The sequence below is a fragment of the Arvicola amphibius genome, chromosome 9 (genome assembly GCF_903992535.2).
Source record: "Arvicola amphibius chromosome 9, mArvAmp1.2, whole genome shotgun sequence".
Classification (NCBI taxonomy): domain Eukaryota; kingdom Metazoa; phylum Chordata; class Mammalia; order Rodentia; family Cricetidae; genus Arvicola; species Arvicola amphibius.
This window is the reverse complement of record NC_052055.2, coordinates 81,547,166-81,574,033: the sequence shown is the minus strand read 5'-3', so window position 1 is coordinate 81,574,033 and position 26,868 is coordinate 81,547,166. Positions and strand designations below refer to the sequence as shown.

At 44.0% G+C, this 26,868-nt stretch overlaps 1 protein-coding gene across 1 annotated transcript in view; it reads right to left on the bottom strand.

Moving 5' to 3' along the window:
* Positions 1–26,868, bottom strand: part of B3gat2 (beta-1,3-glucuronyltransferase 2) — a 77,065-nt gene that overhangs the window by 11,742 nt on the left and 38,455 nt on the right. The window contains exon 2 of the mRNA XM_038343221.1: positions 13,220–13,364. Within this exon, the coding sequence (XP_038199149.1) occupies positions 13,220–13,364 (145 nt within the window). The remainder of the gene's footprint in view (positions 1–13,219; positions 13,365–26,868) is intronic.

Here is a 26,868-nt window from a genome sequence, read left to right as displayed (position 1 = left end):
AGGGGTTCAGTGACAAAGCTGTCACACCTGTCATCTCCAGCGGGAGCCTCGGTTCCGGACTTTAAGCTGTAAGGAATTTCCTAATGACCTACTTTAATGAGATGGTATGGAGTATAGGAGAGCCGCTGTGGGGAGAATTTTAATCCAGTGCTCCTGGGTTTGAATCTCGCTTCTCCCTCTTAATTAAAGTGCCCTGGTGAAGTGCTCTCAGTGTGCTGTGCCTCAGTCTCTCCAGATGTAGAATGGAAATGGTGGGTAGCTAATGCAAGTCACGCATCCATGGCTGAAGTTGAGGAATCACCAGAACAGAAGGCCTTTCTTATCCCCAGGCCAGTTCTAAATTACGTATATCCAAGATTATACTAAATAACAGCAATTTTCCATTTTTAATTTCTTTTGGTCAATTCAATCATTCCAGAAAACCTTTACAGGTAAGGTGGCACACACACATAATCTCAGCACTTGGGAGAGGGAGACAGGAGGACCAGGAGCTTGACGTGACCCTTGGCTACACAGCTAGTTCAAACCAAGGACCCTTTCTGAGTACATCGCTTGCTTGTCTCACCACTGATGGAGACAGAGAGTAAGACACAGTCCTAACCCTCTGGGAACTCCCAGTCCTTCTAGGAATATTGAGGCGAATAGGGCCAGGTCCTCAATGCTACAGGAGAGGGCCCTGCAAATCCTGTGAGCACAGAACAGGGATATGCCAGGAGGGAGGTCTCAGAGGGGTAAATCTGAGGAGGATCTTGAAGCAGCTGAAGTCTCCACCTACACAGAGGAAGAAGTGAGGCTTGAGGCCAAGCACTAGTTTGGGCAACTGTGATGGGAGGCAAGGCTTTGTTTATCTACAGCCGACTGCCAGTCTTTGGATTCCTCTTGTTCTGCAACAGATAATAGTAACTTATTGACTGATAATCAGTTTTAGGAAAATCCCTATGGGCGCAACACATAGACGACAGGCACTGGATAGTTAGGGGTGTGGCAGCGACTCTAGGTGGTCTGGGGAAAGAGAAGCAGATAGGATAGATAGCATAGGCACAGCACAGGCAGTAATAAAGATAGGGCTGGGGAACTTGCACACTGCAGGCAATGAACATCTCACACCACAGACCTGGAAGGCCTTTTAGAGTCGCTAGAAAACGAAGCAGGATGGACAGAGCTGACCCCTACCCAGGCAGGCCTATGGCTCCCCCTGGACATCTCCCATAGGCCTTCTTGTCACTTCTCAGTCTTGAGCATCTAAGTCAACTTGCCTTATGCTCTGTGAAAACGCTTATCTCAGCCTCCTCAGTAAGGTCGCTAACAGCCTCAGAGCTACTGCATGCAAAAATCCCACGGCCCAAATCCTTCTTATCTTAACCTGTAAGAGCCTGAAGACTTGTGGCCAAAGGAGCTTTGACATGGATGCCCGGAGCCTCCTCAAGGCATTTATCCCCAGGAATATATCTTTCTCCATTTCTGCCTCCACCTCAAACAACCCATGCAATTCTGATGAATGTGGGCTCAGTAGAGAGACTCCTCTCTCCCAGGACCACAGAGGCAGTGCCTGCCATGCGGCATGGGCAGACATTCTCCAACCTGTGCTTCTATGAGTGCCTGAGGCCTCTGTGCCCCATGTTCCGCTCTGGACTAGCTGAGGTAGGGCTCCGGACGCCAACTCGATGCTTCTTCAGCATCAAGTCACCACTGGCTCCTCACTCCCTCTTCATCAGTATTAACATCTAGTTTGTTATTTGCTAATTCCTAGAATGCATTTTGAACTTGTACCAGCTTTTTTGCTGTGGGTGTGGACACATGGGAGACACATTGGGGTTTAGGGACATGCACCTCACACATGGGAGCCAGAGGAGACTGTTGGGTATCCCCTCCTCTACCTTTCTTTGATACAGGGTCTCTCATTATCCCAGTGCTAGGCTGGTGGCCATCAATCCTCAGTGACCCTTCTCTAGGCATCCCTTTTTATAAGAATAACAGTTCCGGGCCTGAGAGCTGGCCCGGTGCTGAGCAGCAGGTACGGCTTGTGCAGGGACTCGTTTGGTTCTAGTACCCACATTATGAAGCTCAGTATCACCAGTAACCCCAGCTCCCAGGGCACCCCATGCCTCCTCTGGCCTCCGCAGGGCAGCTGCACTCGCACATGCCCACACGTGGGCACACAGACACAGTCATAATTTAAAATAATCTTTAAAAAGGAACCCAATTTTGTTACTGTGCTCGACCTTGGAGCAATCAGCCTCTTCTCATTTATCCTGCTTATGTTTTGATTTATCTTAAACTGATCTTATTATAAAATGTCCCCTTCTTAGGACTGAGTCCCTTTTCTTTTTCTTCCTTCCTCGAATACAAAAGCATATGTCTTTTAATCGACTGTGTTACATTATAAAAATCCTTCCTATATTTTTTAATGTTTAAGGCCCAAAGACTTGACACTTCTTCCTTAACATGAATTTAATCATCCAATCTGTAATCAAATCTACACCCCCTGAAGGAGCACACATATATGGTATTCACTGACTCTGCTTCCCCACCACAGGTGTTACTACATAAGCATGCTCAGATTTTAATGGAAAACTTTATTTTCACACTACTTCTCTTTCTGGATTTTAATTGTTAGCTCTGTTGCAGCGCCGGAAGAAATGCCTGAGAGAAACGCTTAAGGAGGGATTTTCCTCAGCTCGTGGTTGCAGAAGGCTCTGCCCACAGTAGCTCAGCACTGCGAGCCTGAGTCTGAGGCCGAACATCAAGGCAGCCAATGTGTAGCAGAGGCAAAAGTGCTTTCTTCAGAGAGTCCGCAAAGCAGAAAGTGAAGGGTGGGGGGCACAGGGATAAGACAGTCCCCAAGCGGCATGCCCAGGGACCCACTCCCTTTGAGTAGACCCCACCCTCTAGTCTCCCTGGCTTGCAACAGTTGTGTTAGGAATCCCTCCATTTATTAACACACTGCTGAGGTCAAGGCCGCATGATCCTGTCAGTCTCCCACAGCCTGTCAGCTGGCAGGGGAGCAGGGTTCATGGCCTTTGGGACATGTTAGCTCCCACCCAAGTGCTTTAGACTTTACAGCCATGACAGATACTATGCATTCAAAACGGCGAGGGCCACTGGCCTCACTGCTCACTCCTTTCTGGTTTAACTGTCTACCCCACCATGGTTTGTTTTTTAGTTCTTTTGACTTTGGCTACTGTACTTTTGCTAATTTTTCTTTGAGAAAGTGACATTTCACTGGATATAAATTTCTAGGGTTAATTTTCCCTTCAGAACTTTGGGCTCCATTTGTATCGATCTGTATCACCTGTACCAGTGTCAGACATCTGACACCAGTCTGATGTCCCTCTCTCACTCTGGCACAGAAACAGGGCTCCCCAATTAAACTCTCGATTTTTCTTTTTCCCTTCCTTCCTTCCTTCCTTCCTTCCTTCCTTCCTTCCTTCCTTCCTTCCTCCCTCCCTCCCTCCCTCCCTCTCTCCCTTCCTCCCTCTGCCCCCTGCTTTTAAATATTTAAATCTAACAACAGTTTTAAACTCAGGGTTTGTTTACTTATTCATTCATGGAACAAAAGTACGGTGCTCAGAGAGGGAGAGTGGAGTTATCCAGGCCAGCTGGGACTGTAAGACATTATGATAACCCCACATCGTGAGAACACCGTTGTCCTCCCACGGAGCTCTTATAGAAATCTGATGTTGGCTGGCAAGCCTCAAGAGCGGTGAGGCTGGTATCTGGAGGAGAGGGTAGACGGAGTGTGGAAAATCTGTTCTAGGTGTGTGTGTGTGTGTGTGTGTGTGTGTGTGTGTAAAGGCCTGTAATGGGTGGGGAACACGGGCACTGCACCACCTGGGAGGCAAAGGAAGCCATGAGTATAAAGTAGCCTGTTGGGTCAGCTAGCATCATCGGGACCAGCAAAAATAGAAGCTGAGGACAGGTTATAGCTTCTAGCCACGTTCACAACCCATTCTTATCCCTGGTGATATCCTATAACTACTATATAAGACAATACAACACAAATATACAGTGCCTGTATCAGCACGAGGCCCACCCCCTAGATGTTTGACCTAACGAATCATAAGCGGGTATCTCGGAATTTTGACGTGTAGCCCAATGAGATCAATGAATCAGACAGACCCTTGCCAGTATGTTTTGCCGTCCAACTCAACATCTTTCCTTTTGAAATTTCCTTGTTAGGAAATAACGTCAGTGTTGTCTCAGAACCAGCAACAGGGCATTAGCTTTTCATTTTGATAAAATCCTTAGAATGGAAGAGAAAGACGAGTTAAAATGAGTGAATTCAGCAAACACTTCTGCAGCTACCTTCGGGGACGGTCGCTTCCCCTTCTGGAGCCCTTTCCTAGTCCCAGTCACTGGCTGAGGTCTGGAGAACAGGGACACTGGCGCCACCTTGTGGCCACATGAATAAGTGTAGGATTCCGGGGTGGGGGGAACAGGTGAAGAGAAGTCTATGATCTCCCAGAGAAAATCATTACTACATCATTGATGAGCCTTGTATAGGGACTAGAAATTGGCCGCCTAACACAGGAAGGCAGGGAGACACTGTGCACTCGGGCTGAAGGTAACCCATGCTATTCTTGATGACTTGCCTATTTGATCAATAACCGGGCAGTGATGGCAGTAGTTGGTGGTGGTTATGGTTATGAAGTGAGCCACTAGAGTGTCTGGGTTTGGGTGGCTCTGGCTGCCTCAGGAAGAGATAGAGCACTGCCTAAGTTTAACTTGCGAAGACCATGCAGAGAGATGTGGCGGCCACAGCAACCAGTCCACATGCCAAAGAAAGACTGACATCCATGCCAGCCAGCTCCTGGTTTACTCAGACAGAACAAGATCGTTTTTTAAGACAGGGTTTCTCTATGTACCCACACTGACTATCCTAGAATTCACTCTGCAGACCAGGCTGGTCTTGAACTCATAGAGATCCACCTGACTCTCCCTGCCTCCTGGGTGCTGGGATTAAAGGTGCGTGCCACCACTGCCTGGGCAGAGCAAAGATCTTCATTCTAATTATTTACATGAATAACTGCTATGACATTCTAACAGATCTGAGACATAAGCTGTATCTGCAGATGTTCCCTGGAAAATGAGGGCGGTGGGAAAGAACGACCTTTTTCCTGTGATTCAAGTGGACAAATGAGAATTCTTATAACCCCTTCTGAGTACATCAACAACCAAATGCATGTCCGCATTTCCCCGACCATTCACAGGGGCAACCAGCATCAGAGAACCAGATTTAAATGTTATAAATGGCTTTTGCAAGCTTGTATGCTTTTGTTTGTTTGGTTTCTCAGCTGGGAAATTATAAAAATGAACGCATACCTGCTTCCGAACAACTCTTTATAATGATCCTTTATGGTTCTGTTCTCTTATTGATCACTCTCTTCTTGGGGTATTTAATCTGAAGCCAGGGCCAACATTTATCTCAACACGGCAGCCTGCATTGCCGAGCAACTCAAGGAATGATAATGAGCAAGGAGCCTGCAGAGAAAAGAAGTCCGTGGGGCCAAAGTGGAGTTTGTGTCCTCTGAAGTTACCGACTCTGAAACTGAACTGAAAGAGCCGAATGCAGGCGTAGATTCTGACATCAGCAGGCACATCTGCATGCACAGTCCCATCTGGACACACTACCACCCAGAGGGCAAGCAGTACGACCCCCATCGATAGATCAGGAAACATGGTCTGAGTTAGATCTTTACCATGTGCAGCCGGCCGATGCCCAGGGAGGACCGGGGGGGGGGGGGATCAGTGCCCTGCCTACCCGCAGCTACCTCATGGATCTGCCAGCTGTAGTAATCAAAGTGCCAATCCAAGTCATCGAAACAAATCAGTTGACCTCTAAGTCACCCTCATCATAGTTTTTGGTGAAGGCACAGAACATCCACTGGGTGTTTAGAGTGTTCTGCTAGGTGCTCACCTGGTACGTCTTAATAAGAATTTCATTTTCTCCGCAGAGAGAGAAAAAAAAATACAGGCTCAAAGAGATCAAAGACTGGGGTCCTCTGGCTGTAAGTGGGATTTGAAGCCATGTGGGAAGCCTGCCTCTGTAGCTACAAGGACATCACTATTCCCGCTCTTAATCACTTAATCCCCATACAAGTTACTGATCACGTCTAGCATTAGGCTTATATGTTGAAATGAGGAAGATGAAACTAGCAAAAATGTTGCACAAATTCAACGGGAAAGCACACAGAGAGCCTAAGGAATGGCTGCTAAATGCTCAGCAGATAACATGTAATTATCAAGTTGGCTGGATTTCAAAGACATAAGGAAAAGTATAGGTTTCCCATATCATTAGTTCTGAATAAATGACTTATTGGATTGATACCGCAAGGGAGAGTCTATTATATACACAGAGCAGCTGGAATTGAAGTGGTATGTATCCCAGAACCAGCCCCCCTGCCCCTAGTCCTATGGATCGTCCCATTCTACCCCTGCCTTGCCCTGCCCCTTCACCAACTGCACCAGAGAGAGCTCCAGCATGGGGAGCACCCAGAGATATATAGCTGCTCATCCATTTTCATTCCCCACAGCCCTGGCAGAGATCCCTGTGAGCTAAGGCCCCCGTGGACACCTCTATCAGACACCTCGTTCTGCAAGTGGGTAAGAAGCGAGCAGAGAGCTGCCATTTGACAGAACACTTTGCCCCTGCCCTGGCTCCAGTAACCAAAATTCTTTCCTAGAGACCCCCACACAACTCCAGCTACATCACATCAACCCGAGATCAAAGCCCTAAGCTGGTGTCTAGACCCTGGGATGGTGGACACCACAAGACACGTGGCACCACTCTGAGAACATCCCAGGACATTCTATACCACACAGAGCTTGCACGTATGGAAAACAGCTTGGATGGCAAAAGGCTCCAAAGAAACAAGGAGGCCCTTGCAACATCTCCACTCAGGAGGCAAGTAACGTCTTGGTGTTACCTGCTGATTTGGCTTTGGTGACCATTTGATCCAAGACGCCTCCGGGCTTTTCAGAGTGCTACCTACCAACAAAGGGGTTTAACCAAACAAATTAACCCAAGAGGAAGTTCCTACCAACAAATAGCAAGGCGAAGCAGAGAGCCTACGTATAGGAGGAAAGCTCCAAGGAGTTGCCCAGGGCCACCCGTTGGTTCATGGCCATCATGTACAATAGCTTCCTGAAAGGTTCACCCAGCAGTGGGCAGGCAGGGTGCTCTCCGAGCTAGGAGAGCCCTCAGCCCCCCTTGTGCCAGGGCATATGGCACACACAGGATTGGGGACAGGGGAGCACAGAGTGGTCACAGCTTCTGTGGACACATTCGCTGGCTTCCTGTCAGGGGAAGGCAATGGGGGGAGTTTCAGCTACGGGAGAAGTGTCATACAGGAGGCTGTGACATACAGGAACTTAGCAGTGTGGCGGGTTATGATGGAGACTAGGCTAGCTTATGCTAGGGTGTTAGTGAAGGCGTCTCCATGAAGACAGCCTGCATGTGGAGATCAGAAGGATGGACAGGGTGGAACTGAGGGAAGCCTTCCTGACAGTGGCGTCTGTGGGGCTGTAAGGTGGAGCTAGGCTGTGGCATTGGGACTGAAGGAAATAGGACCCGACGCTCTAGCAGAGGGGGCAAGGCTGGTAGGACAGGAGGCAGCAGGCAGGCAGGACTCCGCCAGTGGAGCCAAGAGTGGCCTCTGAGTACCTGTGAGCAAAGGGTCGCCAAGAATCCAGCTTGCATTCCTAAGGATGGCTCTGCTTCTGCTCAGGGGTAAAGGGCTGTGTGTGTGGTGTAAGAGGCCTGAGCAGGCACTGTGGCTGACGCCTTCATTGCTAGTCTCTCCAGACTCCACAACCCTCCATGCGGACAGCGTACCCACAATGCATCCACTCAGACACATTAGTCAGGTAATGGCCTTCCTCCCTGTACTGTGCATGCTCCGAAGCGTGCACAGCTGGTCTTCTGGCTAACAGGCAGCTCTAACTACCCACAATTACCATATTTTCTAAATGCAAATGACAACTCAAAGGATAATACAAACTACATCAGTTAAAACCAAACACGTCCGTTCCCACCCCATCACCCAGCAGAAAGGGCGCCATCGTGTAAATGTCGGCTGACTTATGACCGTTTTATAAGGAGACGGAGCCTTAAAATGTTGTGTCCCTGCTGACTGTGGCATTTCAGGCCACTTCTCACCTAGCATCCTCCTCTGCCTCATCCCTTCAGACAGCTGCAGAGCCACCCGCCTCAGATGCCGTTCACACTGTACCCACTGACGTGGCCGCAAACGCATTTCTGATCACACCAGATGGCTATCTGAAGGATTTCAGGCCCTCCACTCACCACACAGAATCATACCCGTCACCGCTCAGCCCTCACAATTTGACCCCAGTTGCCTTTCCCCTAAGAATGACTCATGCCCCACCTGTTGTTCCCAAAAGGTGCCCCATTGAGGTTTATCCCTATTCGCACCGAGCTAGCAGACTAAGGTGACTGCCAGGTGCCACCTCTTCCTCCACACCGGTTCTGATTCCGGCCGGGTAGCCATGCTATCTACTTAAGTTCTCTAAGTTTAACTCCCAACATGTTTTCTGCCTCAGGCTGTCATCTGTGTTGAATCTTGTGATCTCCACTCTGCACGCTGGCTTGGGGACAGGGGCTAAGAATTCCCTGCTGGTTCAGTGCAGCCATCCCCCCCCCCCCCCCCAACAAGTAGAACAACTGGAGTTGAAGGGACATCAGGGTCATCCTATTCTCATGTCCCCAGTGACATCTCCATACAGACCTTTTGGCTTCACGCACCCACAACACCCTCTGACACTGTCCACTCCTGCCCTCTCCACTCCTTTCATGGGTCAAACATCGCCATCTGCTCTGCTGGAAGCCGCATTCTTCCCTTTTGCTGACAGGTTACTCTTACCGAGTGTAGCCTGTTCATTCTCCTGTCTCTGATGCTGTTTGTGCTCCCAGCTCTTAAGCTCAACATTCACCGCCAACTACAGCTTGAGGTATTTAACTACCAGATGCACCATATGTTTCCCTGTTTGTTCTCTCGGCTACCATGTTCACGGGTGCACCCCAGGACCTTCATCGTCTCTGGTTCTGTCTCCCAGGATGCAATCTTAGGCAGTTCCATTCTCCTTTAATGGACACCTCCTTTCTAAGGGTTACCACAGACCCACGGGCCACTGGCCTCCAGGCAGGGAATTCAGAGAACTTACAGACATCTAGGAAGACGTTCCTGGTAAGTCACGTGTGAGGAAACACTTCGTGGTCATATCTCGTTTGTGTCAGTCATGAAATATCACTTAAAATGGACCTCCACTTTTGTGTATGAACACATTGATGCAAGAGGGTCCCAGGAGCCGTACTTGGCCTGAGAATCCCTAAAGTGTGGCTTGTGTCTGTATGAAACCCTCAAACTTGTGGAATATGAACTAACTTTAATGAATTAATGCCAGAATTGTGGCACACCAGAATAGAGTGTCTACTGCATGCCAGTCATTCACCTAGAAATTGTGTTTGTTATTAACTGAGCACAACGCCCTGCTTGCAGCCTCCCAGAGTTAATGCTAAGGTACATGCAAACGTTAAGAATTCAGCATAAACATGATCAAAATACATTTCATGAAAAAGTTTAATATAAAAAACAAATATAAACAAGTGTATATTAAAAAGTTCAGTGTAAGGATCTCAGCATAAAGTTCCGATTTTAAGCAAATCTGGACCTCTTCAAATTCCCTTCAGCTCAGCTCTTTCAAGCCATGTTTGTCACTGACATTTCCGTGGAAGTGGCCAAAATGAGACTGTCACTTGAAAGTAATTCCCTACCCACAAAGCAGGGCTAAGAACGTTGCATGGACTGCCTCTCTTTGAGTCTGTTGTCAGATGCCAGAGTTATTCTGGGAAGAGAAGCCCAGGAGGAATACTCCAGGGTCTCCTGTTGGCTAGGCAGAGCAGCGAACACCGGAAACCAACAGCCAGCCACGGCGGAGCTGCCTGCGAAGCCGTCTCTCCATCTCATCGCATGCTACCGTAAGGAGCAATGAAGAGAAAGTTATAGGAGATGCCCTCGTGGACCAGAGCCGATCCTCATTCCCTCATTAACATTGTGCGCACAGGACAACTTCAAAGCAGTGTCTAGTGCTACCTGACAGCGAGTTTTCGGCACTGGGAAAGTCCACCGTGACGGTGAAAAGCCAGTCTAAGTACTGCATGTACGGCATCAGGCTAAGTACTGCATGTACGGCATCGGGCTAAGTACTGCATGTACGGCATCAGGCTAAGTACTGCATGTACGGCATCAGGCAGAAGTCCACTGTTTCATGTCTGCTGCATGAACTGCAGTGATGAGCTTCACAGGGACACCAACAGGTTGGGTTCTGAGGACTCCTGCTTAGCGTGCCCAAAACCTCAGAGCAGGTTTCACCATTTCTTAATTGGCTTTATAATATTAGAGAGACCTAAACTCCATGTGAACACAATGCCCTACAGGAGGTGGCCTCTGGCTTCCTTCTCTCAGTCCAGCTCTTCTCATTCCCACATACTTACCCACTCATTCTCTATCCATTCTCTCTCTCTCTCCATTCCCATCTCTCCTTCTCTCCCTCTCTTCCTTTCTGTGTCTCTCCCTCTCTCCCTCCCTCCCCGCTCATATCTCTACCTTCCTCCCCATCTCTCCACTCTGTCTCCTTCACCCTCTCTCTCCACGCTAATGTGAAAATGAGGAGGGACAGGGCCACATGGATCTAAGGGTCTGTGAACTCTGTTCCCTGTGGAGACCAGACCAGCGGACTCTAAACCAAGACAAGCATTTCGAAGTTTCAGAATGAGGGCAGACTTCAGACCCAGACTCATTATTCTACTGACCAGATCACCTGCACTTCTGGACTTCCAAAAATATCAATGATGCCCTGAAAACTGAGCTGCCAAGCAAAGGCACGTGGGGAGTGAAGTTTCCTCGAAGGTGACACGGAGTTCCTATTTTGAAGTAAGACTACCAAGAAAACAAGTAGATCATATTTTGTTGTGATAGGCAGGTTTCACTGTGATTTGAAAATGGATTGAAATGTCCAGAAAAGGCCAAACAATGGCCATGCCGTAGGGAAGAGATTCCCAAGAATTTAGCAGAGAAAACATCTCTTAGGTTTTGCAGTAAGAGGCCCCTATGCTCAAACCCATATGTCTTCCTTGAATTGCAGAAATATCAATTTGGAAACAAGTGCTAGGAATTATCCAAGCTGCTCTCACCTTGATACTGCTCATGCAAGGTAACTGTGGCCTGATCGCTTTCTGGGGAATGGCCCTGAAATGGTCTCCGGGGAAGTTAAGGACCAAAGGTCTGTTAGCTGACTTCTCTGCAGTCCTGGATCCTCACTTGCATGTCCAGCACCTACTCCTCTCCTTGTCTTTATCAAGGCATGACACTGGGGACGGCAGGCAGTGGCCCTCTCGGGCAACCTCCTCTCTCCCCACAGGAGGACACTGCATCCCAGACAAGTGGAAGCACACATTTTCGGCTCTAGCTTATGTCATAGTCAAGAGGATGCTCCATTTCCCAGCATGTGTGATGTTTAGCCTTGTATTGTTAAGAGCCATGGATGGGAAAAATGGGAAAGGACTCTTTTATGAATGTCTACATATATATATATATATATATATATATACATATATATATATACACACACAAATGTATATACATGTAAGAAAATTAAAGAGGTAGTCATGAGTTGGGGGCCACTCCGAGGGGGCAAAGGAGGCGTGAGAATTACAGATGAAGTTCTCAAAAGTTTAATTTAACAACATAAAGGAAAGGAAGGAAGGAAGGAAGGAAGGAAGGAAGGAAGGAAGGAAGGAAAGGAGACCCCTCGGGCTCTCCCAAGCATGGCTCTCCTGCCTCTCAGCTGCTCCAGGCAAATGTCTTAGCTGAGGTGCCAGCATAGCTCTAGAGCCTTAAAAACTAAACCCCAAGGATATGGAGAGATCAAGGCGTGGAGAGTAGGAACAATGGATCTAGACTAGCTGAGGAGTCAGAGACCTCAGCAGATATCTTCAAATTTATGCTCTTTTTGCAGCATGTAAAATATGGAGCACAAATCATTTGTCTTCTCCCATGATGCATTGTGACACACGCAGCATGCAGCCATCTGGGAGAGCTTCATCCTCAACTTCTAACATTCTTTACAATCTTATTTTCTCAATTTTTTTAGTTTCAGAATAAATGCGGCAAGTCCAGTTTAGAAGGCAGTATTTTTGAGCACAGAGGCTCTGACCGTGGGTGGGAATTACACATGAAAGAACCAGGAGAGTGCTGGCTGACAGAGAGTGCTGGTAATGGATGTGATCAATTCTGAAACCTTTCTGACTTCGTCTTGTCAGTTATAGGTGGCAGTGATTGCCTTCCATCTAACCCTCATGTTCCAAACCCTATCCTGGCACCGCAATCAAAAGCTTCACTTTCTATAACCCACAGAATATGAGCCCCTTCATGATCAAGCAGTATTTGAAAACTTGAGGTTTACACAGATCTAATTCAATTCAGTTGGCTGGCCAGGAAATAACAACTTTAAAATACAGTTCTATTCAAAACATAATACATATATAGAAAACCAGAATCCAATTTTATGTTTTAGCTATTTATTAGTAAACCACTAAATTTACAACAAACATAGAAATGACTTGTCAACTTTAATTCATTACTAAACTTATCAATAAACATGATAAATTGTAGTAGAAGGAGTGGGCTGCGTCCCGCCGCCCGGCTAACTTAACCCCCGAAATAACTCCATGGAAATTGCTTTAATTAAACTGAATACAGTTTTTTGTGTGGTTATTTTGGGGGGCTAAGCTAGCCAGGTGGCAGGGAGCCGGACAGCGGGACACAGCCCGTTCCTCTTACTACAATATATTTAATACATCAACCAGCTTTCTACACAGGGGCACCGAAAGGTTTCAACTGAGAAATTAGAGAGAGGTAGGAACCCTGGTTCCTTTACTCTAAACCCCTCATGCCCAATCCAATACTGATACACAAACGTTTGTTAGATAAGAGGATAGAAAGGGATGACTAATCTCTAACCACTTCCGAAATCAGTTTCAATCTGAACTGTCAAAGAACCTATTTTGGATATTCAAATATTTCCTCTGATGAATGAGGTACATTCCAGGGCTTTATGCAAACTGGTCTTTAAAGCGTCCTTGTAGGCGCATCCTAAGCCCCACCCAATAAGAACAAATACCCCCGTGTGCATGGCTCACCTGCCATGTCGATGGCAAAAGGCCTGTCTTCTCTCCACCCGGTGTACCAGCCGACAACTTTGCCATTTTTCACCAGCGGACGTTCATAGCGTCGCCCGCCAACTAGGCCCACAGGCCAGACGGAAACCTTGCGGGTGGTCCTCATCTGCAAAAGGGGAAAGAGCTATGCATAAGTTTTGTTAATGCGTAAAATGATCTACCTGGCAGGAATGAAGTTACTATGGCTTCAAAATTTTAAGGTTTCCAAACAGAATCTTCTATCCCAGTTCATTGTCATTTTGGCCCAAGGCTTAAGAGAAATAAACTTGCTGGGTATAGTGGTACATGCCTTCAGTCCCAGCCCTTGGGAGGCAGAGACTGGTGGATCTCTGTGAGTTCGAGCCCAGTCAGAGCTACATAGACCCTGTCTCAAAAGTAAAAAAGAAACTATAGATGAGGTACCAGTCCCCAAATATCACTTATTTGAAGTCTACTTGTGATAATTAAATGCTTTCCATTGTCTGAAAATTGAATCTTTTAAGAAATAATTCCTTGTTTTCTAAAATGAGCCACTTTATTCCCAGGAAACTTTATGACTCAGTAAGCAATGTCACTCAGAATGGCTTTCTCTAAAAGAGTTCCAGGGCAATACAGAGAGACCCTGACAAAAAAAAGTTATATAGAAAAAAAAAGTTAAAACCTGCAAATGCCAGCTCACCTACAGAGGTAACTTTATCTTGATAACAATAGACCTCTTGGGAGAAACCCTAACTGCCCCAGAAGCATGTAATGATATAGTTTAAACCTTGAAAGTAGACATTCCTGACAACTACAATTATTATACCCAGCAAAATTATCTTTTAAAAGTGATGGGGAAATAAAGACCTTCTAAGACAAGCGCAAACTAAAAGATAAATAAAGCTAAGGTGGTGACACATTGCAGAATAAACTTAGAGAAATTATGCATAGAGGGGAATAAGATATTAATAAGTGCTCGGGGCAGAATAAATTTCACAAGAACAAGAGAAACAAATCAAAAGCTTGAACAAATTAATCATTTCAGCAGATCAGAAAAACGTTATAATGGATAATGGAAAATGAACAAACTCTATTTGAACCAATTAAAAAGACCACTAATACAAGAATCAGCAAGTTCTGCTCATTAACAGCCTAATGTAAATACATTTAACTTTTCCTCTTAAAGGATGAAGGTTGATTAAAAAACAAAACAAAAACAAAAAAGGCAAGAGGTGACTCATAGGTAATTATGAACTGAAAGCAAAATGTTGGAAAAGTATATTCCAGACAAAGGGAAACTGAAAACAAAGCATACTCATGTCTAATAGAGTAGGCTTGAAGGAAAAGTTTCCCAGATAAGAGAAAGAAGGTTATAAAAGTTATAAGTACTACAATATATGTACCAAATATTGACGTATCCAATTTTTCAATACAAGCACTATTGCACATAACGGGCAGATGAGTCCAGATGTTTATAATAACTGTCTCCAAATAGGTCATTCAGAAAACAACCAGCTTTGGGGTTTAATTGCACCATACATCAAATGGATCAAATCAGGGACATCTACTGGAAATTCTCTCAGAGTGCCAACCGTAGCTTCTTTCTCAGCATCCATGAGACTTTCTCTAAAAGAGAATACAGTTTAGGCTGTAACACAATCTTAGTGACTTTATCATTTCTGTGACAAGCAGTAGTGTCAAAAATGCCGTAAGAGAAGAAGGGTTCACTTGTATTTTGGCCTACAGTTTCAGGCAGTTAGAGGCCATCATAACACAAAGGATAAATGGCATCAGGAAAGGAAGGCCTGGTGGCAGGAGAAGTGTATCCCATTTAGATCACATTGCATCCACACTTGAGAAATGGTAAATCAGGAAGTAAGGCAGGGTCACATGACCTCAAGGCAATTCCCAGTAAGTCACCCCAGGCTCCACCTCTTAAATATTCTAAACTCTTCCCCAAAGTGCCAACAGCTTGGGACCAAGTGTTCACACACATGAGCCTATCGGGGGCATTTTACAGGCAAACTGTAAAAGTCAGTCTTAAATTCACAAGAATTAAACTCATTTCTTTCGTATTATCAGATAGTAATGGACAACAGTAGAAACAAATGGCAAGAGAAACGATAACAATGTGTGGAGTTTGAACAATATACTCTTGAATGATCATTGAGAAATCAAGGAGGCAATTAATTTAATTTCTTAGAAGGAAATTAAAGTGAAAACACAGCCAATTACAACCTTTGGGATAAAGCAAAGAGGTTTCTAAGAAGAAAGTTTGCAACTCCGAATGTCTACGTAACAAACAGCAGCAACACGGACAGATAACTGAATGAGTCACCCGACGCTGTAGCGAAACAGGAAGAAACCAATCAGCAAATGAGTAAATGGGAGAAATAATTAATATTAGGGTAGAAATTAATGGAGACTGAGAGGGCAACATAAAGAACCGATGCAACAAAGAGTTGGTTCTCTGAAAACATGAATACAAGTGTCAAACTTCGGCCAAGGGAAGATCCAAATGAGTGCAGAGTTTGAAAGGAAACATTAGAATCGTCACCAATGAAACCTAGAGGATCATTAGGGAACACTTCAAAAGACATATTCCAAAACCACGGAAAAGCTAAAAGGAACAGATAAGTTTCTACTCCTATATGATTTATCAAAACTGAATCAAGAGGATGTAAACAACTCAGGCAGCTATGTAATGAGCAATGGGATTGAGAGAGTAATAGCCTCCCAGGAAAGTAAAGCAATGGTCAGCCGATTCATTACTCATCCTACCAGACCTTTGACAAGCTCCCACGCCTATTCATGTTAACATTCCAGAAGGAAAATAAGGGAAATGCTTTAATGTGGTAAACGAAAACCTTACCGCAGCATTATATAAATGAGGAAAAACTAACTCCAGGTATTTCCTCTAAAATCAGGGCTGAGACACGGGTATCGGCCTTCTCCCCTTTAGTCAATACATTGATTATTGCTCTGACTATAAACCAGTGAGGTGAAATAGCAAACTAGGAAAGGGAGGACTCAATATTCCTATTTGGAGAAGCCATGTTCTTACACTTAAAAGATACTAAAGGCCTCCCTAGGAATGTCTTAGCTTAAGAGTTTAATACGTTTGGCTAAGTAACAAGACACAAAATTGTGTTCTAGTTAGGGTCACTATTGCTGTGATGAAACACCATGACCAAATCCAGTTGGGGAGAGAAGGGTTTATTTGGCTTATATTTTCACATCCCCTCCTGAAGGAAGTCAAGGCAGGAGTCTGGAGGCAAGAGCAGACGCAAAGGCCACAGAGGGGTGCAGATTACCGGCTTCCACCTCCTGGCTTGCTCAGCCTGTTTTCTTGTGGAACCCAGGACCATCAGCCCAGAGACGGCTCTACTCACAATGAGTTGGGCCCTTCCCCACCAATCACTAAGAAAATGTCCTATAGCAGTGGTTCTCAACCTTTCTAATGTTGTGACTCTTTAAGACAGTTCCTCATGGTGTGGTGACTCCCAACCATAAGATTATTCAATTTCTACTTCATAATGTAAATATCTGTGTTTCCTAATGCTCTTAGGTGACTCCCATGAAAGGGGTCACAACCTTCAGGTCTTGCCTACAGCCCCATCTTATGCAGGCATTTTCTTATTGAGGCGCCCTCCTCTCAGATGACTTTAGATTGTATCAAGTTGACATAAAATTATCCAGGCCCAACTTGTCCACTTGATCCACAAACACACAACTGTTATTGTTAGCATCCAGGCACACTTGACCTCACCCTTTGGAACCTGGCAGACCTTGGTCTGGTCCTACTGCATGGCAGGCAGTACCCTGGCCTGTTATGTGGTCTTGTCCCTCCCTTTAAAATGAGAAACTCCACCTACTCTTTTCTCTTCTTCCTCTTCCTCTCCCTGCATTTCTCTGTCTCTGTTTTTTTTCTCTCCCCCCCCCTCTTTCTCTTCCCACAAGGCCTCTCTGTGCTCCCTTTCTCTCTCCCCTCTCCCTTCCCTTCCCCCAACAGAACTCTCCTTGTCAGGGTGTGTTTGTCCCTCACCCTCCATGGTTTGGACCCACTTGCCAAGGTCCAGTCTCACACTGGATCATAACAGATATGCCATAAGCTTTCCTTTCTCAACCATCTTGAGATTTCACATTAAAAACAAAAGTAACTTTAAAAGTCTCACAGTCTTAGAAACGCAAAACTTAAAAAGTTCAGTCCCATTAAAATATCTAGTCTCTTTAAAAATGCATTGCCTCTTTTAAAAGTTCAAAAATCTCTCAACTGTGGTCTTCTGTAAAACTCAAAATTAAGTTAAATACCTTCTCACTTCGAGAAGGAGGAGTCAGGGTACAGCCACAATCAGATTAAAGCAAAACCAAACTCCCAAAAGTGTAAATAACTCAAAGTTCAATGTCTGGGATCCACTCACGATCTTCTGAGCTCCTCCAAAGGGCTTGGGTCACCCCTCCAAGTCTGTCCTCTACAGCACACACAGCTTGTCTTCTAGGCTCTGGCCGGTTCCATCTTTCTACTTCTGTTGTTCTTGGTAGTTGTCCCATGGAACCAGCATCTCCAGAATCCTGGGGTCTCTGCTGCAACTGGCTTGTACTTTTACCAGTAGCCTCTCCTGGGTTCTCTTCAGGGACTCCATCCTTGCCACACAGTGCCAAGCCTCTGCCGCTCTCCAGGACAGCTTCATGCCTTCAAAACCAGTATCACCTGGTGACTCTTCCACTACCAAGTTCAGCTGTCAGGTACAACCTTGGCCATGTCTGGAATACAGCCTCTGTGTACTGACTTTCAGAAAACACTTTCAAAGAGATTTCACCTCAACAGAAATGGTCTCTTCTTAAGCAGCACGAATTTCTCAGTTCCATCCGACCAGCATCAAGCACCCCAGTAAAGCAAAGATTTCACTTTTAGTAGTTCTGGGATCCTGTTAATCACAGCTGATTCTTCTGCCCCAGCTAACCAGAACCATGGGATCTTAATTCAAAATAACAAATGACCTCAAAAGAGTCTTTATACTTCCCTCTGAAGCTTCACAAGCCAGGCCTTCATCCTCTGCACTGTCTTTAAGAATCCTATTTTCCAAACTCCTACAGAACAGTCCACAAAGCTCTCAGCACACAAGGCTCTCCTAGCCCGAAGTTCCAAAGTCCTCCCCTAATCCTCCTCAAAACAACATGGTCAGGGCTCATAGAAATACCTAGTCTCTGGTACCAACTTGTCTTAGTTAGGGTTTTCTATTGCTGGGATGAAACGCCATGACCAAAGCAACTTGGGGAGGAAAGAGTTTATTTGGCTTACACTTGTATATTACTGTTCCTCAATGAAGGAAGTCAGGGCAGCGACTCAAACAGGGCAGGAACCCGGAGGCAGGAGCTGATGCAGCGGTTAAGGAGGAGTGCTGCTTACTGGCTTTCTTAGCCTGCTTTCTTGTTGAACATTTAGCCCAGGGATGGCACCACCCACTGCCCCTACGCTGGGCCCTCCCCCACTAATTAGGAACATGCCCTACAGGGTTGCCTATAGCCAAATCTTAAGTAGGTATTTTTTTAATTGAGGTTCCCTCTTCTCAGATGACTTTAACTTGTGTCAAGTTGATAGAAAACTATGCATTAAATCAACGCATTAAAAACTAGTAGCTTTTCTATATAACAATGGTAATAATAATAACAACAACAACAATAATAATAATGAACTTGCTAAGAAAGAAATAAGGACACAGTCACATTCACAATATCGTCCCAAAATAAAAAGACTAAATCTAGGAAGTGAAACCTCTATAAGAAAAACTTTAAGACACTGAAGGAAGAAATTGGAGAAAACTCTAGAAGAGGTAAAGATTTTTAATGCTTGAGGATTGAGAGATTAGTATTATAAACATGGCTATATTATTGAAAAGCAACCTACAGACTCAATACAGTTCCCACCAAAATTATGTCATTAGTCATAGAAATAGAAAAACAAAATTCATAATTCATATAGAGGCACAGAAGACTCTGCATAACAAAAGCAAATTCAAAAGAAAAAATGTGGCTGGCATCATAATACTGGACCTCCAGTTATACTACAGAGAGACAGGGACAGCACAGTATTGACACCAAAAAAAGACACGTGGACCAATGGAAAAGAGAACCCAGAAGTCAGTTCACCAAACTCCAGTCGCGAATATTTGGCAAAGATGTAAAGTACACTGAAGAAAGGGGCAGCTCCTCAAGAAATGGGGTTACATACAGTCTCAGTGGTTAAGGGTGCAACCACATCGACCGAGAATTCCACTTCCAGGAAGATTCCACTCCTCTGGCCCCATGGGCAAATGTACCCCCACCTCCCCATACATGCACGTAACTAAAAAATACTAAAAAATCCAACTGAAGAAAGAATTGAAGCTGGATATCCACGTGCAGAAGAATGATGCTGGTTCCGTATATTTCACCCCGCACCAAAATTAAATCTGGATCAAAAATGGAGCAAAGCCTTTAACACACACACAAAAGAAAAAAGCGCTGGAGCTGTTAGACTAAATCACTGGGGAAGCAGTTCGTGATGTGCGCACAGGCAGAGGCTTTCTGAGCTGGACTCCAGCCACTCCGGAAACAGCAAGAGCTGACGAATGGGATCCCATGACACTAAAAAGCTTGCCACCCAGTGAAAGACACGTGCAGCAGGACAAAGAGTGCCTACAGAATCGGATGAAAACCTTTGCCAACTCTACATCTGACAAGGGATTAATATTTGTCAAGGCCTAAAAAAAATTAAACATCCAAACAAATCATCCGATCAATAAATGAGAGAATGGAACTGGCAATTCTCGAAAGCAGAAACAATTAATACACGAGAAAAATGTTTAACCCCCTTAACCAGGAGGAAAATGAAAAATCCAAACTTAACCGAGAGCCAGGCCTGGTGGCAGGGCCAGACATTTAAGGCCTCCCCGCATGTGGGAGGCAGAAGCTGGTGAGTCTGAGGCCAGCATGGATTACAGAATGAGTTCAAGGCTAGCTAAGGCTACATAGTGAGATCATGTCTTAAAATAAATAAATGAATAAAGTTTACAAACTACACTGTGATTCTACCTCCCAATAGTTATGATGACTGTGAAGTGTTAGCAAGAATGTATGGGGGAAACAAGAGACTCATATACTGTGGGTGAGGATTTCAATTAATTCAGCAACTGGAGACATCAGCATGAGGATTCCTCAACATTAAAAATGTATCTATGCTACGGTTCAGCTACACAGCCCCTGGGCATATACCTGAAGGAATTGGGGTCAACACACCACGCATATGCTTGCACAACCACATCTGTAGCACTGTTCACAGTACCGGGACATGCAGTCCAGATGTGCAACAGCAGATAAGTCGCTAAAGAAACATGAGATAGACACGGTGTAGCTCCATTCAGTCATCAAGGATATGATTTTCTATGTCATTCTCAGGACTACGGGTGAAGCTAGAGATCAAGTCCAATAAGCCACACTCAGAACTCCAAATCGCACGTGTTTTTCTCATAGGCGAACTCTAGATTTAAAAATTCATGTATAGGAAACAATCGTGTAGACCCTAAAGGTCCCTGTATAGATTGTGAGAAAGTTGGAGTTAGAAGATGCGGGCAGGAAAGGGAGCCGTAAAATGTCTAGGCATGTTTATAGAACTTGAAGACGTAACAAATTCTGATGCTCTGCAATGACAATATGCAGCATGAATAATAAAAACCCAGAGGCAGATATCGGGGTTTGAGCTGAAAGATCAGAGAAGCAAAGCAGTCAGCCACTAGAGAGACCTTTTACCTCACCCAAATCTTCAGTCCAAAAGGGCAAGATCCATGAATCCTTAGACTCCACACTCCACTGAATTCCTGTCTCTTCCCCTTTATATTCCTCTCTCCACCCAGCCATATTGCTCCTGTCTCCACCTCCCTAGTTCTGGGATTAAATGTGTGTGACTCCCAAACACTGGAATTAAAGGTGTGAACCACCACCACCTGGATTTGTTTCTGGAAATGTGGTAGCCCAGATTGTCCTTGAACTCACAGAGGGTGTTGTACTGCCACACCCCAGCCTGTGCGACTAGTGTGGCTGCTTTGCCCTCTGATCTTCAGGCAAGCTTTATTTATTAAAAACACAAGTAGTATACCACTATACCAATATTTGCAAAATCATGGCCCGATGGTTCATTTGACAGGATCTAGAATGGCGGTTCTCAACTTGTGGGTCACAGTCCCTCAAAGGGGTCATATATCAGCTACCCTGCATATCAGATATTTACATTACAATTTATAACAGTGGCAAAGTCACAGTTTTGAAGTAGCAACAAAATAATATTATGATCGGGGTCCCCATCACATGAGGAAGTGTATTAAAGAGGTGCAGCATTGAGAAGGTTGAGAGCCATTGATCTAGCACCATGGCGGAAACAAGCCTATGAGGTATTTTGTTCATTATGCCATCCTGATGTTTTTGGTTGTGAGCCTAGCCTTTAACAGCTGAGCCATCCCTCCAGGTTCATTATGCCATCCTTAAAACATGTTTGTGGCACGACTTTGGCAAGAATAACTGAAGTGGGAAGAGCCACTTGAATGTGCACAGCACCATTCCTCGTGTGTGCGGCAGGACCATATAACAGAGAGAAAACTGAAAGAGCCAAAGCATTTGTCTCCCTGTTTTCCCTGACAGCGGATGAAATGTGGTCAGCTGGCTCACGCTCTTGCCGCCGTGACTTCCTTGCTCTGTGCGGCTGTACCCTGGAACTATGAACCACAGCAAACTCCTTCTCTCTTAAGGGACTTTTTTCAGTCATGTAAGCAATGAAGAAACTAACTTAAAATAAATACATAACTAAATGCCCCTCAAATACACACACAGACACACAGACACATGCACATGCACATATATGAATGACAGGACATAAAGGAACAGAGACTATTTGTGGGGGCGCAAGGGCACAAGTGGGAGGGTGTAACAAACAAGGAAGGATAATGAGATATGAACAGGTTTAACGTACAAAGACATGCATGATTGACAATGTCATTATGAAACTCATTATTATGTATGCTAATTTTAAAAAAATATAAAAAGTGACAATAAAAATGATTATAAATTGAGATTTTTTTTTTATGAAAAGAAAAGAATGATTTACCAGGGGAGTTTCCCAGTACAATTGGAATGCACCTCGTGGCATGAGAGTGAAGTAATTAGATCTCCCATTAGCCCAGCATTGCAATTCCATTTATTATTAACAACCCACCTTGTTCTAAAAAGATTTAAGGGCGTGAGCATCCCAGGCAATGAAAGTCTTACTGCATTGTTCCTCCTCAGATGTGAAATGACTACTTTTATAGTCCCTGTTACCTTTATACTAAATCCGTTACAATTACCTGTGCTAGCTCATATCAACGTCTACAATTCGTAAAGAAACGTTGTGCTGAGTTTTAAATATAACTGCAGGAAAGTGTGCAGGCTGTCCTTTCAGGAACCAGTGCACAGCGAGAGTCCATTTTCAGCTCCCTTTAACACAGGGCTGAGCATCTGCATGGCTGATTTCACATGACTTATAGAGTTCTTCCCCTTTCTCCTGTTGTCTATTGATGTCTGTTTGCTGTAAAAGTGCCTAATTGCTATGGTCAGCTGGATCACCTTTGACTATTTGTCTATATGTGTGTGTGTGTGTGTGTGTGGTTGAGCACATCTTCTGTGTGGGTTTGCTTCTAGAATCACTGCTGAGATCCACTGTTTGTCTGTGTATTAACGTTGGGGCCACAATCACATGGTTTGGTTAGTCCCTGGCCAGGTCAGGTCGGTCCCCTTTCAGTTTCCGTCACTTCTGGAGCTATTTCCACTGGACTGCATCCTTTGCATTTCCAGATGAAGCTCACGTTCTGTCAGTACTGACTGCTCCGGCGTGGAGCGGACTCAGCAGCTTGGTGAGACCAGCACCTTTGCCATGATGACCAGGAGCATGGCTTCTCTCTCATCTCGTTCTGGACTCTGCTCTTTACCACTGCTTCAGTCATCTAAGTCGTGAATCAGTAGTAATCAGTACCAGGTAATCTATTTAGTATATGTGCATGCCTGGCCTTCTCTGTAGCTTGGTTAAAAAAAATGTAGACCCTTTAACAAAAGTTTCACAACATAACCCAATTTACTACACATTCAAGTTCCTTCCCCTCACATACTTCAGACAGTTCCAAAATGTCCTTGTCTTGCAAACACACAGAGAACCCAGTTCAGTTTGGCACACATATGTTATTTTCATTAACAGAATGGTTTATATCTTTAATGTCTTAAAAATAGCACTTTGTGTTTGGGGGAGGGTATTTAATCTCCTATCATTCCTTTCCAGCTCCAGAGTACTAATGTTTTAAATCTGTGAAATATTAGTGAGAGGAAAAAAACCACAGGTCCTGTCTTTAAATTTTTTCTTTTAAAAATTTAGTGTGTATGTGGGGATGTGGGGATCTGTACGAGGGCACGTGCACATGTGTGTGCACATACAGTACATGCATAGGCATGCAGTTGCTATGTAAGCCAAAAGAAGGAATTAGGCTCATTGGAACGGAACTTTCAGGCTACTGAGAGCATCTCAATATGGGTGTTGGGGACTGAAGTTGGATCTCTGTGTGCTCCTAAACACTGAGCCATCACTTTAGTTCCTCTACATCCTCTTGGAATACATAAAGTTGTGCTCTGCATTCAACATCCCAAATCATGAGTGACAAGCTTGTGCATGCCATGTATTCATTCAAATGTGGGTCCAACAAGTTTTGCTGGGGAATGAAGAAGAAGTGTAGTCACAATCAAAGAAGAAGGATAAGAACAGAAGGCAAACACTGCTTCCCAGAGCTGGTGAACATGGCTCCGGCTGTAGGTTCCAGAGTTGGTGGTGAACCTGCCTCTGCCCTATTAAAAAGCTGGTGGGGTGGAGCCACCATTCAGGGTCACCCCTTTGGTCCTAGCCATGCCTTCCTGTGATAAAAAACAATACAGATACACAGCAAAGGCAGATTCAGACAAATAAAAGTTCTAAATGGGTCACAGTGTGTTTAGAAACTGTACATGTGCTTGAAAGAAAAAAAGAGTAGAGACAATCATAAATTAAAAGAGCAAAGATAAAATAAATATTAAAATAGAGTAAAAACAATAAGCCATGTAAAGATAAAATATACACAGAAAATATGGATTATGTATATCATTGTGTTTTTGTTGGATTTTTGACAGTTAATGAGCTATCTACAAAGACATATTTGATGAGATGCTAAGCTAAATCAACATAAATATTTTAAAGGTATCTTGACTTCAAAATTTAAGTCTAAGGACATGTTACTTTGGAAAAGAGGTTCTATTTTTGTTTCCATAGAAGATGAGAAGCTGTGAATTCCTTCAGCTTTGATTTGATCAAACAAGACCCCCTAACATGATGGCCCAGGTGATCGAGCATCCATGATAGCTTTAGAACTGCTGGCTGAGATGTACCAACCACAAAAGACACCCCAGTCAAAATTTAACCATAATTCTACATTTTCTCAGGATTCCCCTAGAATTAACAACGCCCCTAATCAACAAAAAGTGGTACAAAAAACTATGACCAAATTTCCAAAATATTGTTTATAAATGTTTGTTTTCATTTAAATGGTGTTGGTTATAAATGGTTGATGGTCATAGTCAATCTCTTTTTAAAGGAAGAAAAGGGGATATGATAAAAAATGAATTCTTTGCATTGGTAATTCAAGGTCAATTTTGTATGTATATTCATACTCTTGTTTAAGATATTATGTTTATGCAGCTTATTTAAGAATATAATAGTCATTTATATAGTCAAATGTATAGACATGTTATGTTTTCTAGATATGCAAAGATATATTTCAGATGGATAGGTGATCTTCAAAAATGTCAAAGACCTACAAAATATGACATTTAAAATGTTGTAATAACTCAAAATTCATTGGATGTGAGATGTCTGCTCCTGGAAGCAACTATTACTTCAAAGAGGATGATGGGCATCAAAGAAACTTGTTATGGAGTTTGCCTTCAGAGTGACAAGGCTAGCCATTTAGGCAAGAAACTGCTCTTGCCTGGACTGCATGACTATATGCTGTATAAACTGGACATGCAGGACCCACAGAAAAGAGACTGCTGAACTTGCTAAAAGACAGGATAGTCCTTCAGGGTTCCTTTTTCACAGAGGAAACTGCCAGACATTCTGCAGGACACAGAAGGAAGTAACTGACAAACTTTACTAGTACAGGGCAGAACAGATCTTGTCATTTCCTGCTTCACTGAGGAGTCTGCCAGACACTCTAGGCCTATAGAATGAAGATGGATGCCCCAATGTTGTAGAGGAACTTTGGGTAACTGTCCAGGCAGCCAGATGTCTCTGTCATTTCTAGAGTTTTGGAAGTTGTTTACAATGCATTTCCTATTTATTTAGGTAATATTTTATCCTTCTGGAGTCTTTTATGAAGTTGAAGACAGAGTTATAATTTTACTTAGTTTTGATAAAAGATAAATTAGATATAAAACTTAGACTCACAAAGCTAGGATAGATTATATTTTCTTTAATTTGTCAAATACAAATAGACTAAATATTGTAACTGTAATTCTTGCTTGATAACTGTTTTGTTATATGTAATTTTACTATGTTAAAATTAAAACTATCCTTTTTATTTAGACAGAAAAGGGGAGATGATGTGGGATCCTCTTCAGTATGATGTGAATATGTGTTGTTTTTATTGATTGATGAATAAAGCTGTTTCAGCCAAAAGTCAGGGAAAAAAATGAGTGGGAAATTCAAACAAAGAAGAAGAGGAAGGCGGAGTCAGAGACACCATGTAGCTGAGGAAGGAGTAACATGCTAGAGCATCGTTGATAATCCACAGCATCATGGCAATACATAGATAAATGGGTTAATTCTATACTGAGAGCTAATCAGTAAATTCCTGGACCATTGGCCAAACAATTATAATTTATATTGAGCCTCTGAGGGGTCCTTCCTTCCTTCCTTCCTTCCTTCCTTCCTTCCTTCCTTCCTTCCTTTCTTTTTTTTTTGGAAAGAAAATGTTTTATTTCATCTTTTTTTTTAAAATTATTGAGCTCTACATTTTTCTCTGCTCCCCTTGCTGCCTCCCCCTCCCCGCTCAACCCTCCCCCAAGGTCCCCATGCTCCCAATTTACTCAGGAGATCTTGTTTTTTTCTACTTCCTATGTAGGTTAGGTCTATGTATGTCTCTCACAGTGTCCTAATTGTTGTCTAGCTTCTCTGGGATTGCTTTATGTTTAAAAACCACCTATGAGTGAGTACATCTGATAATTGTTTATCTATGTCTGGGTTACCTCATTCAAAATAATGTTTTCTAGCTCCATCCCTTTTCCTGCAAAATTCAAGATGTCATTATCTTTTTCTGCTGTGTAGTACTCCATTGTGTAAATGTACCACATTTTCCTTATCCATTCTTCTGTCAAGGGGCATTTAGGTTGTTTCCAGGTTCTGGCTATGAAAAACAAAGCTGCTATGAACATAGTTGAGCACATGTCCTTGTGGCACGATTGAGCATCTTTTGGATATATACTCAAAAGTGGTATTACTGGGTCTTGAGGAAGGTTGTTTCCTAATTTTCTGAGAAATTGCCATACTGACATCCAAAGGGGCTGTACCAGCT